We start from the raw sequence: 16,635 nt of genomic DNA on the forward strand, positions 1-16,635 counted from the left end.
TGAACTGATACACCTACCCTGGTGTTTAGAACAGTGCTTGACACATAGTAAGCACTTAATAAACACAGTAATTATTTTTATTATTACAATATTACCCAAGCCCTCATTTCCCCTATACTTTCTCCCTTTTGCATTACCTTTGCATGTAGATTTGTACCCTTAAGCACGTGATGTTCACCCCACCCCCACAGCTCTTAGGTACATATCCTTACATTCTTCCATTTCCCCTTTTTGTAATTTATTTTAGTGTCTCTCTCCCCCTCTAGACTGTAAGCTCCTTGAGGGCAGCGTCTACCAACTGTTGTATTCGTACTCTCCCAAACACCTAGTAGAGTACTAAGGTCTCAATAAACAGCAGTTGTTTGCTATGGATAGCACAGAACATCATAGAACCTGTTGTCTTAACCTTAGGAAGTGGCAGGGAGGGGCGGGGGGTGTAGTATAAATCTTTGTAAAGCTATTAAATTGAAAAAATTTAGAGGACTTTTACTATCTCAGCAGTGTATTTTTGAGCATCTAATACAATTTCATCCGATCACTTTGACTTGCTGTATCTTACAACACGTTCTGTTAGGGTCTCCACAAGAGTTTTAAAATAAAAGTAATACTTTATTTTGCCTTTCAGTTCTTGCTATTAATGTCTGTCTCTGTGTGCAGATTTTGAAGGTATTCCTTTTAAAATAAAAGTATTAAAATTGTGCTTCAGCTAAAATTTTGCAGAGCAAGGGAATTAGGCCAAAATGATATAAAAGGCATGTTATACTCAGTAACATTTTGTTAAGGAAGTTGAAAGGCTAGTTAAAAAAATACTCCCAATTTCCATAATTATTCATTCATTCATTCAATCGTATTTATTGAGTGCTTACTGTGTGCAGAGCACTGTACTGAGCGCTTGGGAAGTACAAGTTGGCAACACGTAGAGACGGTCCGTACCCAACAGTGGGCTCACAGTCTAGATGATCACATAATCATCATTATGTGATGATTCCTTGTGCAGACATGGCCCCTTTGTCACTTCATAAGTTTCTTAGTATCCTTTTGTGATGGCATAATTGCATTTTAATGCAGATATTTCTTACAGACTTTTCTCGCTTTGAAAAATTTACAATCTCTCACTAAAATTTTACTCCTCCCACTCAAACCTTGAAATATTTTTACTCACTTGAATAAAATGATTAAGTCCCATTTCAGTTTAGCATAAATAATAAGTCCCATGTGTAATAATAAATAGCATACTGTGACGCCTCCAGGAGGCCTTCCCAGACTGAGCCCCCTCCTCCACTTCCCCATCCCCCCGCCTTACCTCCTTTCACTCCCCACAGCACCTGTATATATGTTTGTACATATTTATTACTCAATTTTACTCGTACATATTTATTCTATTTGTTTTATTTTGTTAATATGTTTTGTTTTGTTGTCTGTCTCCTCCTTCTAGACTGTGAGCCCTCTGTTGGGTAGGGACCGTCTCTATATGTTGCCAACTTGTATTTCCCAAGCACTTAGTACAGTGCTCTGCACACAGTAAGCGCTCAATAAATATGATTGAATGAATGAATGAATGGGTTGTGAAAGATATGCTGAAAATTAAATGTTCAAATTTATCTATAAAAATGCAAGTCAAAGTCTAATAATTGGTACAAACTGACATAATTTGATCATTTAACTATATTTCATTTAGCATTTTTCATGTAGCACTTTTCATGAATCCAGTTAAAACACTAGCAAGGAATAGGTGTAATTAACAGAGAAGCAGCGTGGCTCAGTGGAAAAAGTGCGGGCTTTGGAGTCAAAGGTCATGCGTTCAAATCCCTACTCTGCCACTTGTCAGCTGTGTGACTTTGGGCAAGTTACTTTACTTCTCTGTGCCTCAGGTCCCTCATCTGGAAAATTGGGATTAAGACTGTGAGCCCCCCGTGGGACAACATGATCACCTTGTATCCTCCCCAGCGCTTAGAACAGTGCTCTGCACATAGTAAGTGATTAACAAATGCCATCATTATTATTATAATAGTGTATAGAGCACGGTCCAGGAAGTTATAAGATCATGGGTTCTAATGCCGGCTCCGCCACTTGTCTCCTGTGTGACCTTTGGCAAAGTCACATTACTTTGGTTTCTGTTACCTCATCTGTAAAATGAGGATTGAGACAATGAGCCCTATGTGGGACAGAGACTGTATCCAACCCAATTTGCTTGTATCTACCCCAGCGCTTTGTACAGTGACTGGCACATAGTAAATATTTACCAAATACCATAGTTATTATATATTATTAATTAACGATCTGTAAAACTATTTTAAATCTTGTTTAGTCACTCAGTGGTATTTACTATATGCCGAGCACTGTACTAGCACTTGGGTGAGTACAGTACGTGTTCCCTACCAACTGTTAAGTGCTCACTATGTGCCAAGCACTGTTCTGAGTCCTAGGTAGATACAAAGTCCCTGTCCCACATTGGGCTCACACTCTTAACCCCCATATTTTACAGATGAGGTAACTGAGGCACAGAGAAGTTCAGCGACTTGTCCAAGGTCACACTGGCCATGAGCGGTTGGGGACGAACCAGCACACTGCCATAGAGAAGGGAGCAGCTTTCATTTACTGCCCCCTCCCAGCCCCACAGCACTTGTGTCCATATCTGTAACTTTATTTATAATGATGTCTGACTCCCCCTCTGGACTGTAAGCTCCTTGTGGACAAGGAACGTGTCTGTTATATTGTTAATTTGTACTCTCCTCAGCACTTAGTACAATGCACTATACACAGTAAGCGCTCGATAAATACGATTGGCTGACTTTGTCATGAGCTTGTGGTGACTGAAGTAGTTGGAGGAGATGGAGAAAGAGAGAGAGGGTGCCTAGAAATGAGATCAGGCTTTAGCTTGCACTGCATACGCGCATGCATGTACATGCATGAGAGTGCTTGGTAAAACCTGCCGTGGTGGTGGAAAAGGAGCAAACATGGAAGAACCCCGGTGGGGGGCTACCAAGTCATATCATTGAGTAACACCAGTGTGCTGCACCAGCCGGTTGGAACCCTTCTTTCTAAAGCACCGTCTGTGCACAGGGATTTTTTTTTTAAAGCCTTTATAATCATCAGGTTTCTTCTAACTGCCCCGCTAGGAGAGCCATTCTTAATCTTGCAATGTGTCCGGCAAAAAACTCTGCAAATAGAGACTCACCAAAATGATTCCCCGTCTTGCTGGAACTCCTTGCTTCTCCAAATCCATTTACTAGTTGTATGGCTTAGTGGCAAGACCCTGGGAGTCAGAGGACCTGGGCTCTAAACCCGACTCTGCCACTTGCCTGCTGTGTGACCTTGGGCAAGTCATTTAATTTCTGTGCTTTGGTGTCCACATCTGTAGAATGGGGATTAAATACTTCTTCATCATACTTAAACTGTTAGCCCCATGTGCCCGTGTGTATACCCCAGCACTTAGTATGGTGCTTGATGCACAGTAAGTGCTTAATATATACTGGAATAGTAATTATTATTACTTTATCTAATAAAATGATTAACCTTAGTTTTTTATTTCATTTTATGATCACTTCTGAAATGTACAAAATAATATTCTAGTTGTTTAATTAAAGTTGTCTATTTTACTGCTGTATTATGACAGGGTTTGTGCCATGGAGCAGTAATTCTCTTTGAAGACTTCCCTAAATCCTACCCCACACTATCTCAGAAACAACCAAGCGGTTAAGTGCGCATGCCTTGCAAATGTTTTCAAAACATGTTCCAAGAGGGCTGAAAATAGACTTCTTTTGTTGTTGTTCCAGGGTAGCTTAAAAGCCTTTAGAAGCTTTTCCTGAATACAGCACGATCCCTGAAGGAGATAGTTTAGTGATACTTAAGCTTTTCAGTCTTTAGTGAATTATTGTCTAAAGTACATTTTTGAGGTTGTAAATTAGTAAAATTAGAAATGTAATTCTGTCTGAAGTGCCTTTTAAAAAGTTGTTATGAATGATGCCACGGATGATAAACTTTACTCCATTGGGAAGGGGGCACAATTTAGGATCCGATGCAGCCCAGATGGAATCTTGGAACAGAATTCTAAACCAAGGCCCGAATTCTCATTGAGCCTCAGCCTTTCTTCAGCTGAGTCATGGTGGATGTGATGTCCTTGTGTGTTCATTTTACTGTGATGATGTATAACCAGAGTACAAGGAGCATTCCTTTTTATTTTAAATTTCACCTTCCTTGTTTGTTTCTTGCCTATAGCCTGAAACGCCTTCCCTCATCAAATTTGACAGTTACTTCCCTGCTTCCTTCACATCCTATTTATGGCACATCTCCTACAAGAGGCCTTCCCTCAATCCCCCTTTCCTCTTCTCCCACTCCCTTCTGTGTCACCCTGACTTGCTCCCATTGTTCATCCCCCCTCCCAGCCCCACAGCACTTTTGTGCACATCTATAATTCATTTATATTAATGTTTGCCCCCCCTCCCTGCCAACCTCTAGACCATAAACTCGTTGTGGGCAGGGAATGTGTCTGTTTATTGTTGTACTCTTCCTTAGTGCAGTGCTCTGGACACAGTAAGTGCTCAATAAATACGATTGAATGAATTCATTTTTTCATGTATTATTTATTTCATTATTTCTAGGTGTTGATTTTAAAATCAAGACAGTCGAGCTAAGAGGGAAGAAAATTAGATTACAGATCTGGTAAGTAAAGCATCCTGAAGCTAGCAGTGAATTTAATAACTGTGTATTGTATCTTGGATTTATATGCTTCTTCTAATAAGATTAACTGTTTACAAGCTGGTTTATCTCTTGCCCTAGAATTCAATTTTCCTCATTTCTAAAGTAATTCAAGGGGATTTCCTCAGCATTTGAAAGTGTAATGGGCAAAATTTAGGCAAAGTTGTAAAAGTAATTTCCAACTATGGAAACAAGGTACAGTTGCACATACATGGTGGCTGATGAAAAGAAACTTTAATTGAGAAAGCATTAGTTCTTCATAATAGAGATGTTGACTCTTTCCCCAGATGCCTATCTCTCACATTTTATCAATAATTTAGTAACCCCTTATCATATTGCCATTAATTTCTAATTTGAAATGACATCAAAATCACTCCCTTTAAAACTGGATCGCAATTTATAAGTACCCTGAAATAAAGTGTCACTTCCAAGACCTTAGGGACATTATTCGTTGAGGTTTTTTGAGTGAGCTTCTTCATTCAGTCTAGTCTAGGAAAAGTCTTTCATGGTGTGTAATATTACCGTCCAATGGATCACTGTTAATGAGAGAATAAACCAGCTGGCTTAAGTGTATACTCTAATAGCTTTCTTTAACGATTAACAGTGCTTTGTATGTAGCTTTAAAGAATAACATTGCCAGAAGTGCTACCCACCAAAGAAGAAGCCCAACCAATCTGGTGGTGGTTTGTAAATAGCACCGTTGAGATTTTCTGATAATGCCATTTTGTTTTTTAATGACGTAGATGCAGTGTACTCAGCTTACTAACTCCTCTTGGCAGGTCAACCACAACTCTGTCTGTCACACACACACCATGTGTTTGTTTGCTTCCATCTGCGTTAATTGCTGCTTCATCTTTGGCATCACCGGTCACCTAATGCTTGAGTGTTAGTGGCATGTCTTCATACTTCATCTGTGTCCCTATCTGGGGCCAACTACAGTTGAGCCAACCTTGCTTGCTGAGTCCTCCAATGGTGTATGAGGTAATACAGTTTTTTTTTTTTTCAGTTTGGAGATATTTATAGTTCATTCTTTGGGGTTTTTCCCCATTTTGAAATGTGTGTCATCTTTGCCAAAAGCACCAAAAAACAAAATGAACGTTTTATAACCTTAAATCTCTGGAAAAGCTGCAAAATCCTGATTCGTAGATTCTCTCCCCACTTTGAAATATTTGAAATTCAAGACTGAATAAACTGACCTTTTTCAGGCAGTATCCTAGATAAAATTCAGGGGTATTTAACGTGGTCGTTTATCTTAAAAGGAAAAAGAAATACCAAATTATGCTAGCATTTAAACACCTTTTGGCAAAGGACCAAGTTTGTCTTTTAAATGTTCTGTGCACTTGTGGGTGATGTGATCAATGTTACTTGAAGGCTGAGTCTTGTACGAGACTAGTGTAGTACTTTTCCCCAACAACAGGTAAGATCTGAACAGTCTAGCCAGTGTAAGTGTATCCCAAATTGGTAATGTGGCTTATCTAAAAAAAGGTGAGAATCCTTCAAGACAGGTAATAGAGAAAATAAGAAATTTCTAAATCAGTCATATTTATTGATCTCTTACTGTATGCAGAGCACTGTACTAAGCCCTTGGGAGAATACAGTATAAAAGAGTTAGTAGACACATTCCCTGCCCACAAAGAGACCAGTAATAAACATCTGACTTCATGTCCAAAATGTAAATTTGCCATTTCCTTGCAGTACTAATCAAGGTACTCATCACAAAATAGTTTTTTTCTCATTGCTGCCAAAATATTTCTCCTCATAGTTTCCTTTTGCTTTCTCCATTTCTCTATTCCCTGTTCTCCATGTTTTCAGGTATCTTTACACATGTCAAATACTGAAGGTAGGAGAAGAGTAAGAGAGGATTGAATTCCTCCCAAGATTTCTATTAATCGAGAATAAATGATAAAAGAAATAAGGCTTCCATGAAAATATTTTTCTTTGCCCAGGACTGGACTGATATCACTTTATCCTGCCATTGAGCTCAGATTTCTGTTTAGTTTTTGATCTTCCCCATAAACTCATTGTCAGTTTGTACTTATTGAGCACCCAGAGTGTAAGAGAAACTGTTGTGTCTCTCATAAGAGTAAAACCTTTGTGAGCAACATAGTTGGGTCTAATAAGGAATTGCTAGGGTGTGTTGTCTGCAATATGGGCACATTCAAAGCCCTACTGAGAGCTCACCTCCTCCAGGAGGCCTTCCCAGTCTGAGCCCCATTTTTCTTCTCCTCCTCCTCATCCCTCCCCGCCCTACCTCCTGTTGTCCGTCTCCCCCTTCTAGACTGTGAGCCCATTGTTGGGTAGGGACCATCTCTATGTTGCCGACTTGTACTTCCCAAGCGCTTAGTACAGTGCTCTGCACACAGTAAGTGCTCAATAAATATGATTAAATGAATGAATATTTGTTTATTCCGTTTTCCCCCTCACACCACCCGAGTGGTTGGGGCGCAGCCTGAAGGCACCTTCCCCCTTCCCTCATTGAGCAGATAGAGTAACAATATATTTCCTTCCCATGTGTAAGTGAATAGATAAATTCATTCAAGGTTCCTGTTTCCAGCTGGCTCGGTGACTCTTTTTGCGGTTGTGTCTGGCATAGCAGTTTTGCTGGCAGTTTCCTATTATCCTGTGTTAGGCGTTTGCGGCATCGTGTGATTTCCTTCTTAGATGTCTGCGGTTTTTTTGTTCTTCTTTACTTACCCATTCGTGAGGGCAGTCTCACAGACGGTGGGTAGCACTATACAGAAGGTCTAGTCCTTGCCTTTTCGAATCGTAGATTTTTAAAAGGATACCCCCATGGAGACATGAAGAACCATGGAGTTGTCATTAGTTTTCGTTTTTGTTAAATATTAACTCTCTTTTGACATTGTTTATGTTTACCTTGGAGGAGTGGAAAAAGAGTACTAGGGAAGGAGTTGTTTCCTATTCCCCTTAGTCATTTTTATAATATGAGTGAGCAAGGTGCTGGCTCATGTTGTACTCTGCTGTGTCAAGTGCATTACCCTACCTGTGTTTGCATTGGCCTTATCTGCAAGCAGAAGCAGAATAAGCTTTACTGGAAGCAAAACAGGGTGACATGATAGATGATTATGAATTACAATTACTGTAGTGCAATCTGGCCAGTTCGTTTTTCTTTTCAAAAGTCTCACCAAGGACAATCAACTAATTCTGTTGCTTCTACCTTCACAGCCTCTCTAGAATCCACACTTTCCTTTCCATGCAAACTGCTACCACGCCGATCCAAGTACTCATCATTTCCTGCCTTCACCACTGCATCAACCTCCCTGCATCCCTCTCCCCTCCCCAGTCCATACTTCATCTGCTACCTGGATCATTTTTCTGAAAAGCCATTGGGTCCATATATCCCCAGTCCTCAAACCTCCAGTGGTTGCCGATCCACCTCCGTGTCAAATGGAAACTCATTACCATTGGTGTGAAAACACCCATTCAACTCTCTCCCTCCTACCTTACCTGGTTAATCTCCTACTATAACCCAGCCAGCACACACTGCCCCATTAACACCAACCTATTCTCTGCCTCGATCTTGTTTATCCCACCCCCAACCCCTTGCCCATGTTCTACCACTCTCCCCTCCTTCAAAACCCTCCTAAAATCACATTTCCTTCAAGAAGCCTTCCCAGAGTAAGTCCTTTATTTTCTCCATCCACCCTCCCGTCTGTAATGACTATGGACTTGGCTCTGTACCCTCTGAGTCCTTTGATACTCACCCCAGTCAGTCGATCAATCAATTGTATTTATTGAGTGCTTACTGTGTGTAGAGCACTGTATTAAGTGCTTGGGAGAGAACAAAATAACAGAGTTGGTAGACACGTTCCCTGCTCACAACGAGCTTACACTCTAGATGACAAGTGTATAGTCTAGTCCCAGCCCCACAGCACTTCTACAAATATTTCTTTACTCCAGTATTTATCCTCTCCATAATCTAATGTCTGTCTCCCCCGGTAGACTCTAAGCTTTTTGTGGGCAGGGAGCATGTCTACCAAATCTGTTGTATTTTCCCAAGTTCTTAGTTCAATGCTCTGCATGTAGTATAGTTTCTTGCTTTTGTGAAGCATCCTGGCTTATGAAACCTTACATAGCTCTTCAGTTGTTTGACATATTTGAAATCTTAGGATAACTGTTACATTCCTTCTCATGTTACATTGAGAAGCAGTGTGGTTCAGTGGAAAGAGCATGGGCTTTGGAGTCAGAGGTTGTGGGTTCAAATCCCGGCTCCGCCACTTGTTAGCTGTGTGACTTTGGGCAAGACACTTAACTTCTCTGTGCCTCGGTTACCTCATCTGTAAAATGGGGATTAAGACTGTGAGCCCCATGTGGGACAACCTGATCACCTTGTAACCTCCCCAGCGCTTAGAACAGTGCTTTGCCCATAGTAAGCACTTAATAAATGCCATTATTATTATTATTATTCCTCAAACTAATTTAAAATACAGAATTTAATACACCATCTTCAATATGAGAAAAGGTTCTACTATGGGAGTGCTTCCTCTCCATTTAGGACAGAAAAAGAAATATTTCAATTGGAGCACGAGAGATTTGGATTAGATAAAATTATGTCTTTCCAGTGTTTAGTGCTCTGCATATTGTAAACACAATGAAGAAATGTAGTTTTCAACTTTAGAACTGAATACTAAAAGAGCTCGTTGGAATCTATTACTTGGTTGGACTTCAAAAATACAATAAAATTTCATCTGTCTGTAATGACTACATGTGTTCCAGCATGAAAACTGGGGAATATACCTGCATTCTCACTGTCCTTTCCACCTTCATTATTTTAAACTCACTGTGTTACGATTTCCAGTGTTAATCATGAATGAGGTCTTGGAATTATAAGGAAACATATTTTAACTTTTTATACTACATAAAATGCCTCCGTAAAGAAAATATAGGCAAACAAATTCATGGTTATTTGTAACAAGAGACACACCAAGGTGATGGTTTGTTATCTGTCCATGTATAGATACACATGGAGTTGAGGATGATGAGGATAAAAACAAAGGCAAAATGTTCACCTTACCTTTTTAGTGCTTCAGATATTTGGGATATCATAAAAGTATAGTAATAACTTCAGCTAAACTATGTTAGGTTGCTAACCTCCAAACCTTCAAATTAAATTATCAATCAATTAATAGTATTTATTGAGTGTTAACATATATTTATTGAGAGACAGTATTGGAGAGAACAAAAAAAGGATTTATTTAGTGCAGTCTTCAGGATGCCAAAAATAAATAGAAATGCATGAAATTAATAAAAAGGGTACCAGCAGAAGGAAGAGACTTTTTCATTCCAAACAGTCCTGCTATAGTGTGGAATAGTCTCCAGAGTAAAGTGTTAACTGTATTTATTGAGTGCTTACTGTATGCAGAGCCCTGTACTAAGGTCTTGGGAGAGTACAATTACAACAGAGTTGGTAGAGGCAATCCCTGCCCACGAGTTTACAGCTTAGAGAGGGATACAGATATTAATGTAAATAAATTACAGATAAGTACCTAAGAACTGTGGGCTGGTGGAAGTAGAGGGGTGAATAAAGGGAGCAGTTCCAAGGGTTTACTTCATCACCTGGGAAATTCAGGGCAGGAATGGGGATAGCACTCAACCATGGAATTGAAAGAATGTACTGGATTGCTGAGTGGGAAATAATTGGTCTTGTCCTAGATATAATTTTAGTAGAAGCTGAAGCCAGGATCTTAGCATTATTTACTCACTGCTTTGAGTTATGTAGATTTCCCAGCGGGAACACTATTGGTAGGGACAAGAGAGTATGAGAGGCAGTGTGCAAACCACCAATGGAATCCATTTCATTCGTGCAGATTCTTGATCCTGACGTTTCAGGTTAGAGGCTCAGCTGTAATCATCACCAACTGTAGGTTATTAATTAGTAATTAGAAATTAGTAATTTCCTACTATAGGTTTCCTACTTTTACTATAGTAAAAGTAATTTCCAACTGTAGGTTTCCTAGCATATGTGTGTTTGAAGAGAAGCAGTGTGACCTAATGGAAAGTGTGGGCTTGGAGACAGGACCTCAATTGTAGTTCTGGCCCTGTCACTTGACTGCTGTGTGACCTTGTGCAAGTCACTGAAGTTCCCTGTGCCTGAGTTTCATCATCTGTAAAATGAGGGTTGAGTGCTTATTCTCCCTCCTTTTTTGACTGTAAACCCCATGCGTGAGAGGAATTGTCTTTCCACATATGCTGTATCAACCCCAGTGCTTAGTACAGTGCTTGGCATAGAGTAAATGTTTAACAAATGCCATAATTATTAAGCAACTTTCCTAATTTTTTAAAGTCTGGGAGCCAGTCAAGAAGGCTTTGGTTGACAAGTCTATTAGTACTTCAGCTCTTGGTAAACACTACTACTATTACTATCTTTGTCTTTAAATTCTTTGTTTCATATGTTAGCTAATTAATTCTAAATTGAGAGGTGGAAATGCATTGCTACAAGCTGAGCTGTTCTGGAAAATTAAAGATTGCTAGATTGAAATTACACATTTTTATCATAAAGATGTATCTTTTCCTGTATACAAGCCATGAGGTACTAAGAATAGTGGGGGAAAAGAATTGTGGAGGAAAAATCTGTTTATCTAAAATTATATAAAGAAAATGCCTTTTCTTTTCCTCCCCAGTAAAAGAGGAAATGTAGTTGGATGAAGATGGGGAGTAGGGAGGAAGGTTGCTTTCCAAGAATGGGATAGGTAATTTCTTAGCGTTCCGTTATCAGCACTATTCACTATTTTTAAAACATGGAAAACAATGAGTCAGTATCTTCTTCATAGAATCTCTTGATGTGGCTGAAGTTCATTAAGTTACTCTTTACCGAACTCTTCTTTTTCCACCCCCTGAATCATTTTTGTCTCTTTACCTTGGCTCCTCTTCAGTTTCTAAATCCAGTTACCATTGGGGACTCAGCTACTCTGATGAGAATAGAATTTCACAAGCTTCCCAATTTTTTCAGTTCACACTCCTGTAGATATGTCCCGATTGCCATGATGGCCTTTTTAATTAATGGCACTCTTTTGCTATCTGACTCAGCTTCTGATCAACTATGACAACCAGATCTCTTTCAGCTGAATTTGTACCTAGCCAGTCTCTCTCTATCTTGTCTTTGTGGGTTGTAATTTTCATCCCTAAGTGCTCTGTCTTAAATTCGTCCCCATTGAATTTCACCCTATTTTGGGGGCCTAGTTCTCTGATTTTTCCTGTCAGAGACTGTGTCCAATCAGTCGATATTATTTATTGAGGGCTTATTCTGTGAAGAGCACTGTACCGAGCCTTTGGGAGAGCACACGAGATCATAGAGAGAACAGGAGGAGACTGCAGTGCAACTGATGGATGGTACGCAACCTCAGGGGCTTTGGGGAGGTAGGAAGCATGGGTAAATTCATGGCTATTTATGGGCCTGCATCTTCGTGGAAGAGAATGGAGAGATAGATGACCCCAGGGGCATCCTGGCAAATTCCCACACTCCTGCCATTCTGCTTCAGAGCCTTTAGCAAGGACACCTTCAACCATTTAGGGGCCAGGGGAAAAGACGGGGATCACAGGCCTGAGATAGGGCTTCTAAAGTCCCCGACTCTGACAGCTGTGGGCAGGGATTGCATCTGCAAATTTTGTTGTCTGAATCTCTCCCAAGCGTTTAGTACTGTGCTCTGCACACAGTAAACACTCAATAAATTCCATTGATATCTAGCAGATGTGTTCTGTGCCCTGAAGGAGTGTGCTCTTATTTCTACCAGGTCATCACTCAAATCGGTAAAGATGCTTCTGCTCACCAAATGCTATCAATCAGCCGTATTTATTGAGAACTTCCTGTGTGTAGGGCACTCTACTAAGCGCTCAAGATAGTACAAAACAACAATATAACAGACACAATCCCTGCCCATAATAATAAAATAATAATAATAATAATGGCATTTATTAAGCGCTTACTATGTGCAAAGCACTGTTCTAAGCGCTGGGGAGGTTACAAGGTGATCAGGTTGTCCCACATGGGGCTCACAGTCTTAATGCCCATTTTACAGATGAGGGAACTGAGGCACAGGGCAGTGAAGTGACTTGCCCAAAGTCACACAGCTGACAATTGGCAGAGCTGGGATTTGAACCCATGACCTCTGACTCCAAAGCCGCCCATGCTTTTTCCACTGAGCCACGCTGCTTCTCTGAGCCACGATGACAAAACACTAATGAATCAATATGAAATATAATTTTTCCCAGAAGTCACCCCTTTAGAACGAATACCACTCAAAGTGTTCCTGCAGACAGACACCTAACAATCTATGGCTGTTCTTGAGAGCAACCCCAGAGCCAGTCATGCTTCCATTTACCATATCATTGTCAATTTTGAGACTAGCCTAGCTTGGCAATGAAGATGTTCCATAAACATGCAACAGAGCTGGATCTTCTCCACAGCCCTCGGGGAAAAGTTTGACTTGAACATCCATACCAACGTAGAGTAGCCTTAGGTTCAGTCACATTTGCATAATAAGTACCAGAACCCAGGTTGACTGTTGTTTTCTATAAAGCACATAGTATAGAGGCCTTGGTATTGCTCTCTGCATTTCACCCCACCGTCAGCCCCATAACACTTATGTACATAGCCTTAATTCATTTAAGTGTCTCTCTCCCCCCTCTAGCCTGTATGCTTCATTCATTCATTCATTCATTCAATCGTATTTATTGAGCGCTTACTGTGTGCAGAGCACTGTACTAGATGATTGGGAAGTACAAGTTGCTTCTTGTGGGCAGGGAGCATGTCTGCCAATTCTGTTGTGGTGTTCTCTCCCAAATGCTTAATACAGTGCTCTGCATACAGTAAATTCACTTGCCCGCGTTATGACCTTGGGCCTCACTTAATTTCTCTGTGCCTCAATTACCACATCTTTAAAGTGGGAATTAAGATTGTAGGCCTTCTACAGGAAAGGGACTGTGTCCAACCTGATTATCTTGTGTTTACCCCAGTGCTTAGTACAGTGCATACCATTGATTGATTTTTTTTCATTATTTGCATCTAGCTCTTGCATACTTGTCTTCTATCAACTTACCTGTGTGTTTTCTAGGAGGCATCACACTTCAAAATTAGCTGCCCTGGGAAGCTCTTGTTCCTTGGGAAAGCCTGTGGCTTTGTCTTATCTGTTGTCAGCCACTTATTCCATAATACTGTACATTGCTTTAAAAACTGCTTTTGGAATCCTGTGTGCTTGACTTTTCTTTTAAAATGATTACAAACAAATGGCTGTTTTTTTCCCTGGAGCTTCCGGAATCCTATATTACTCGTGCTTGGTATGAACATTCATTGTTTTTAATTTTCCCTCATATAAAAAACAACCTTTAATAATTTCCATTTGATCTCTATCTATTCCCACTAGAAGTGACCTCTAAAAGGTATCTGAGAGCTCCCTATCCGTGATACATTGGCTTAGAGGAGACCTGAGACTTGATGTTTTTCAGCTTTTGGCAACCTAGATTTCTTCTGATCCCGCTGTGTGCTTATCTTTCTTAGAGAGAAACAAACAATAGAATGATAACATGTAATGTGTAAACTGTAATGTGGACTATTCACTGGGTTTGTGCCGTGGAAACCGTTGTAGTGTGTGTGCCAATGTTTGATATTACTTCTTAGGGACACAGCAGGCCAGGAGAGATTCAACAGCATTACCTCAGCTTATTACAGAAGCGCCAAGGGAATCATATTAGTCTACGATATCACTAAGAAGGAGACATTTGAGGACCTACCCAAATGGATGAAAATGATTGATAAGGTAGGCTTTGCATGCTTTTCTTGAAACTGAATCTCATGGTCATTGTTGCCTACCACCTATTTTTCATGTAAAATCCATTATAGAATTGTCCTATTAAGACTGAACTTATTAAAACAGTTTTCTATTTAAATAAATATTGGTTGGCCCCGTTACTGCCATGGAGAAATGGTGCCTGTAACTGGCCCAAAACTTGAGCTAGCAACTTGACCTGCCTGGGTTTCTAGGATTTTGCGTTCTCCTCTATTGGAAAACTGCTGGGCATGTATGTCATGCTTTCTATTAAAGACACAGCATGTACACTGGGAAAGTCAGGCCACTTACTTTTCTATAAGTGTGATGGCACCCAAAAGGACATTACTCCTTTGTATCCTCAAATCTTTAGAGAAGCAGCATGGCCTAGTGGAAACAGCAGGGTCCTTGGAACGTCTGCCCTTTCCTCTCCATCCTCTCCATAGATCCGCCTTTTCCTCTGCATCCAAACCACTACCTTGCTGGTTCAGTCTCTCATCCTATTCCTACTGCATTACAGCACCAGCCTCCTCTATGATCTCCCATCCTCCTGTCTCTTCCCACTTCAGTCTATACTTCACTATGCTGCCCGGATTATCTTTTGTACAGAAATGCTCTGGGCACATTACTCCCCTCCTCAAAAATCTCCAGTGGCTGCCTGTCAACCTATGAATCAAGCAAAAACTCCTCACTCTCGGCTTAAGGCTGTCCATCACCTCGCCCCCTCCTACCTCACCTCCTGTCTCTCCTTCTCCAGCCCAGCCCGCACCCTCCATTCCTCTGCTGCTAACCTCCTCACTGTGCCTCGTTCTCACCTGTCCCGCTGTCAACCTCCGGCCCACGTCCTTCCCCTGGCCTGGAATGCCCTCCATCCTCACATCCGCCAAGCTAGCTCTCTTCCTCCCTTCAAAGCCCTACTGAGAGTTCACCTCCTCCAGGAGGCCTTCCCAGACTGAACCCCCTTTTTTCTCTCCTCCTCCCCATCTTCCCCTGGCCCTACCTCCTTCCCCTCCCCACAACCCTTATATATATTTGTACAGACTTATTACTCTATTAATTTTACTTGTACATATTTACTATTCTATTTATTTTGTTAATGATGTGCATATAGCTATAATTCCATTTGTTCTGATAATTTTGTCACCTGTCTACATGTTTTGTTGTCTGTCTCCCCCTTCTAGACTTTGTGCCCGTTGTTGGGTAGGGACCGTCTCTATATGTTGCCGACTTGTACTTCCCAAGTGCTTAATACAGTGCTCTGCCCACAGTAAGTGCTCAATAAATGCAATTGAATGAATGAATCTGGGAACTGGCATGGAGGGGTGGTCGGTGGAGATATAATAATGAGCACCTGCCCAGCCCTCATTCTTGGTTGTGGCAACCCTCCAATCAATCAATCCACAATATTTATTGAGTGCTTACTGCATACCGTGCACTATACTAAGCGCTTGGGAGGGTATAATACAATAGAGTTGGCAGACACGTTCCTTGTCCATAAGGAGTTTACAATCTAGTGGCGGGGAGACATACCAGTTAATTACAGCTAAGAGATAAGGACAGAGTAGAAGCATACATTTATGGCTCCTGTGGGGCTGGGAGTGGGATAAGTATAAAAGTACTTAATGTGCTTATAAGTATCAAAGTGCTTATACTATTGTCTGTCTCCCCTGCTAGACCTTATATTTTTTGTGGGTAGGGAACCTGTCTACTAACTCTGTTATATTCACTACCTCTCTTCCTCCCTTCAAAGCCCTACTGAGAGCTCACCTCCCTCAGGAGCCCCCCTTTTTCTCTCCTCCTCCTCCCCTCCCCATCATCCCCCCCGCCCTACCTCCTTCCCCCCCCACAGCACTTGCATTTGTACATATGTATTACTTTATGTATATAGCTATAATTTTATCTATTTTGATGGTATTGACACCTGTCTACTTGTTTTGTTTTGTTGTCTGTCTCCCCTTTCTAGACTGTGAGCCCATTGTTGGGTAGGGACTGTCTCTATATGTTGACAATTTGTACTTCCCAAGCACTTAATGCAGTGCTCTGCACATAGTAAGCGCTCAATAAATACAATTGAATGAATGAGTGAATAAGTCTTGGGTTCTATTTCTGGCTTCACTTCTTGTCTGCTGTGTGACTTTGGGCAAGTCACTTCACTCCC

The 16,635-nt window shown here is 40.9% G+C and overlaps 1 protein-coding gene across 1 annotated transcript in view; it reads left to right on the top strand.

Moving 5' to 3' along the window:
* The window catches only part of RAB12 (RAB12, member RAS oncogene family), a 70,130-nt gene that overhangs the window by 47,942 nt on the left and 5,553 nt on the right, over window positions 1-16,635 (top strand). Inside the window, exons 2-3 of the mRNA XM_038747120.1 lie at window positions 4,602-4,662; window positions 14,330-14,468. Coding sequence (XP_038603048.1) covers window positions 4,602-4,662; window positions 14,330-14,468 — 200 coding nt within the window. The remainder of the gene's footprint in view (window positions 1-4,601; window positions 4,663-14,329; window positions 14,469-16,635) is intronic.

This window comes from Tachyglossus aculeatus, chromosome 5 (genome assembly GCF_015852505.1).
Source record: "Tachyglossus aculeatus isolate mTacAcu1 chromosome 5, mTacAcu1.pri, whole genome shotgun sequence".
NCBI lineage: Eukaryota > Metazoa > Chordata > Mammalia > Monotremata > Tachyglossidae > Tachyglossus > Tachyglossus aculeatus.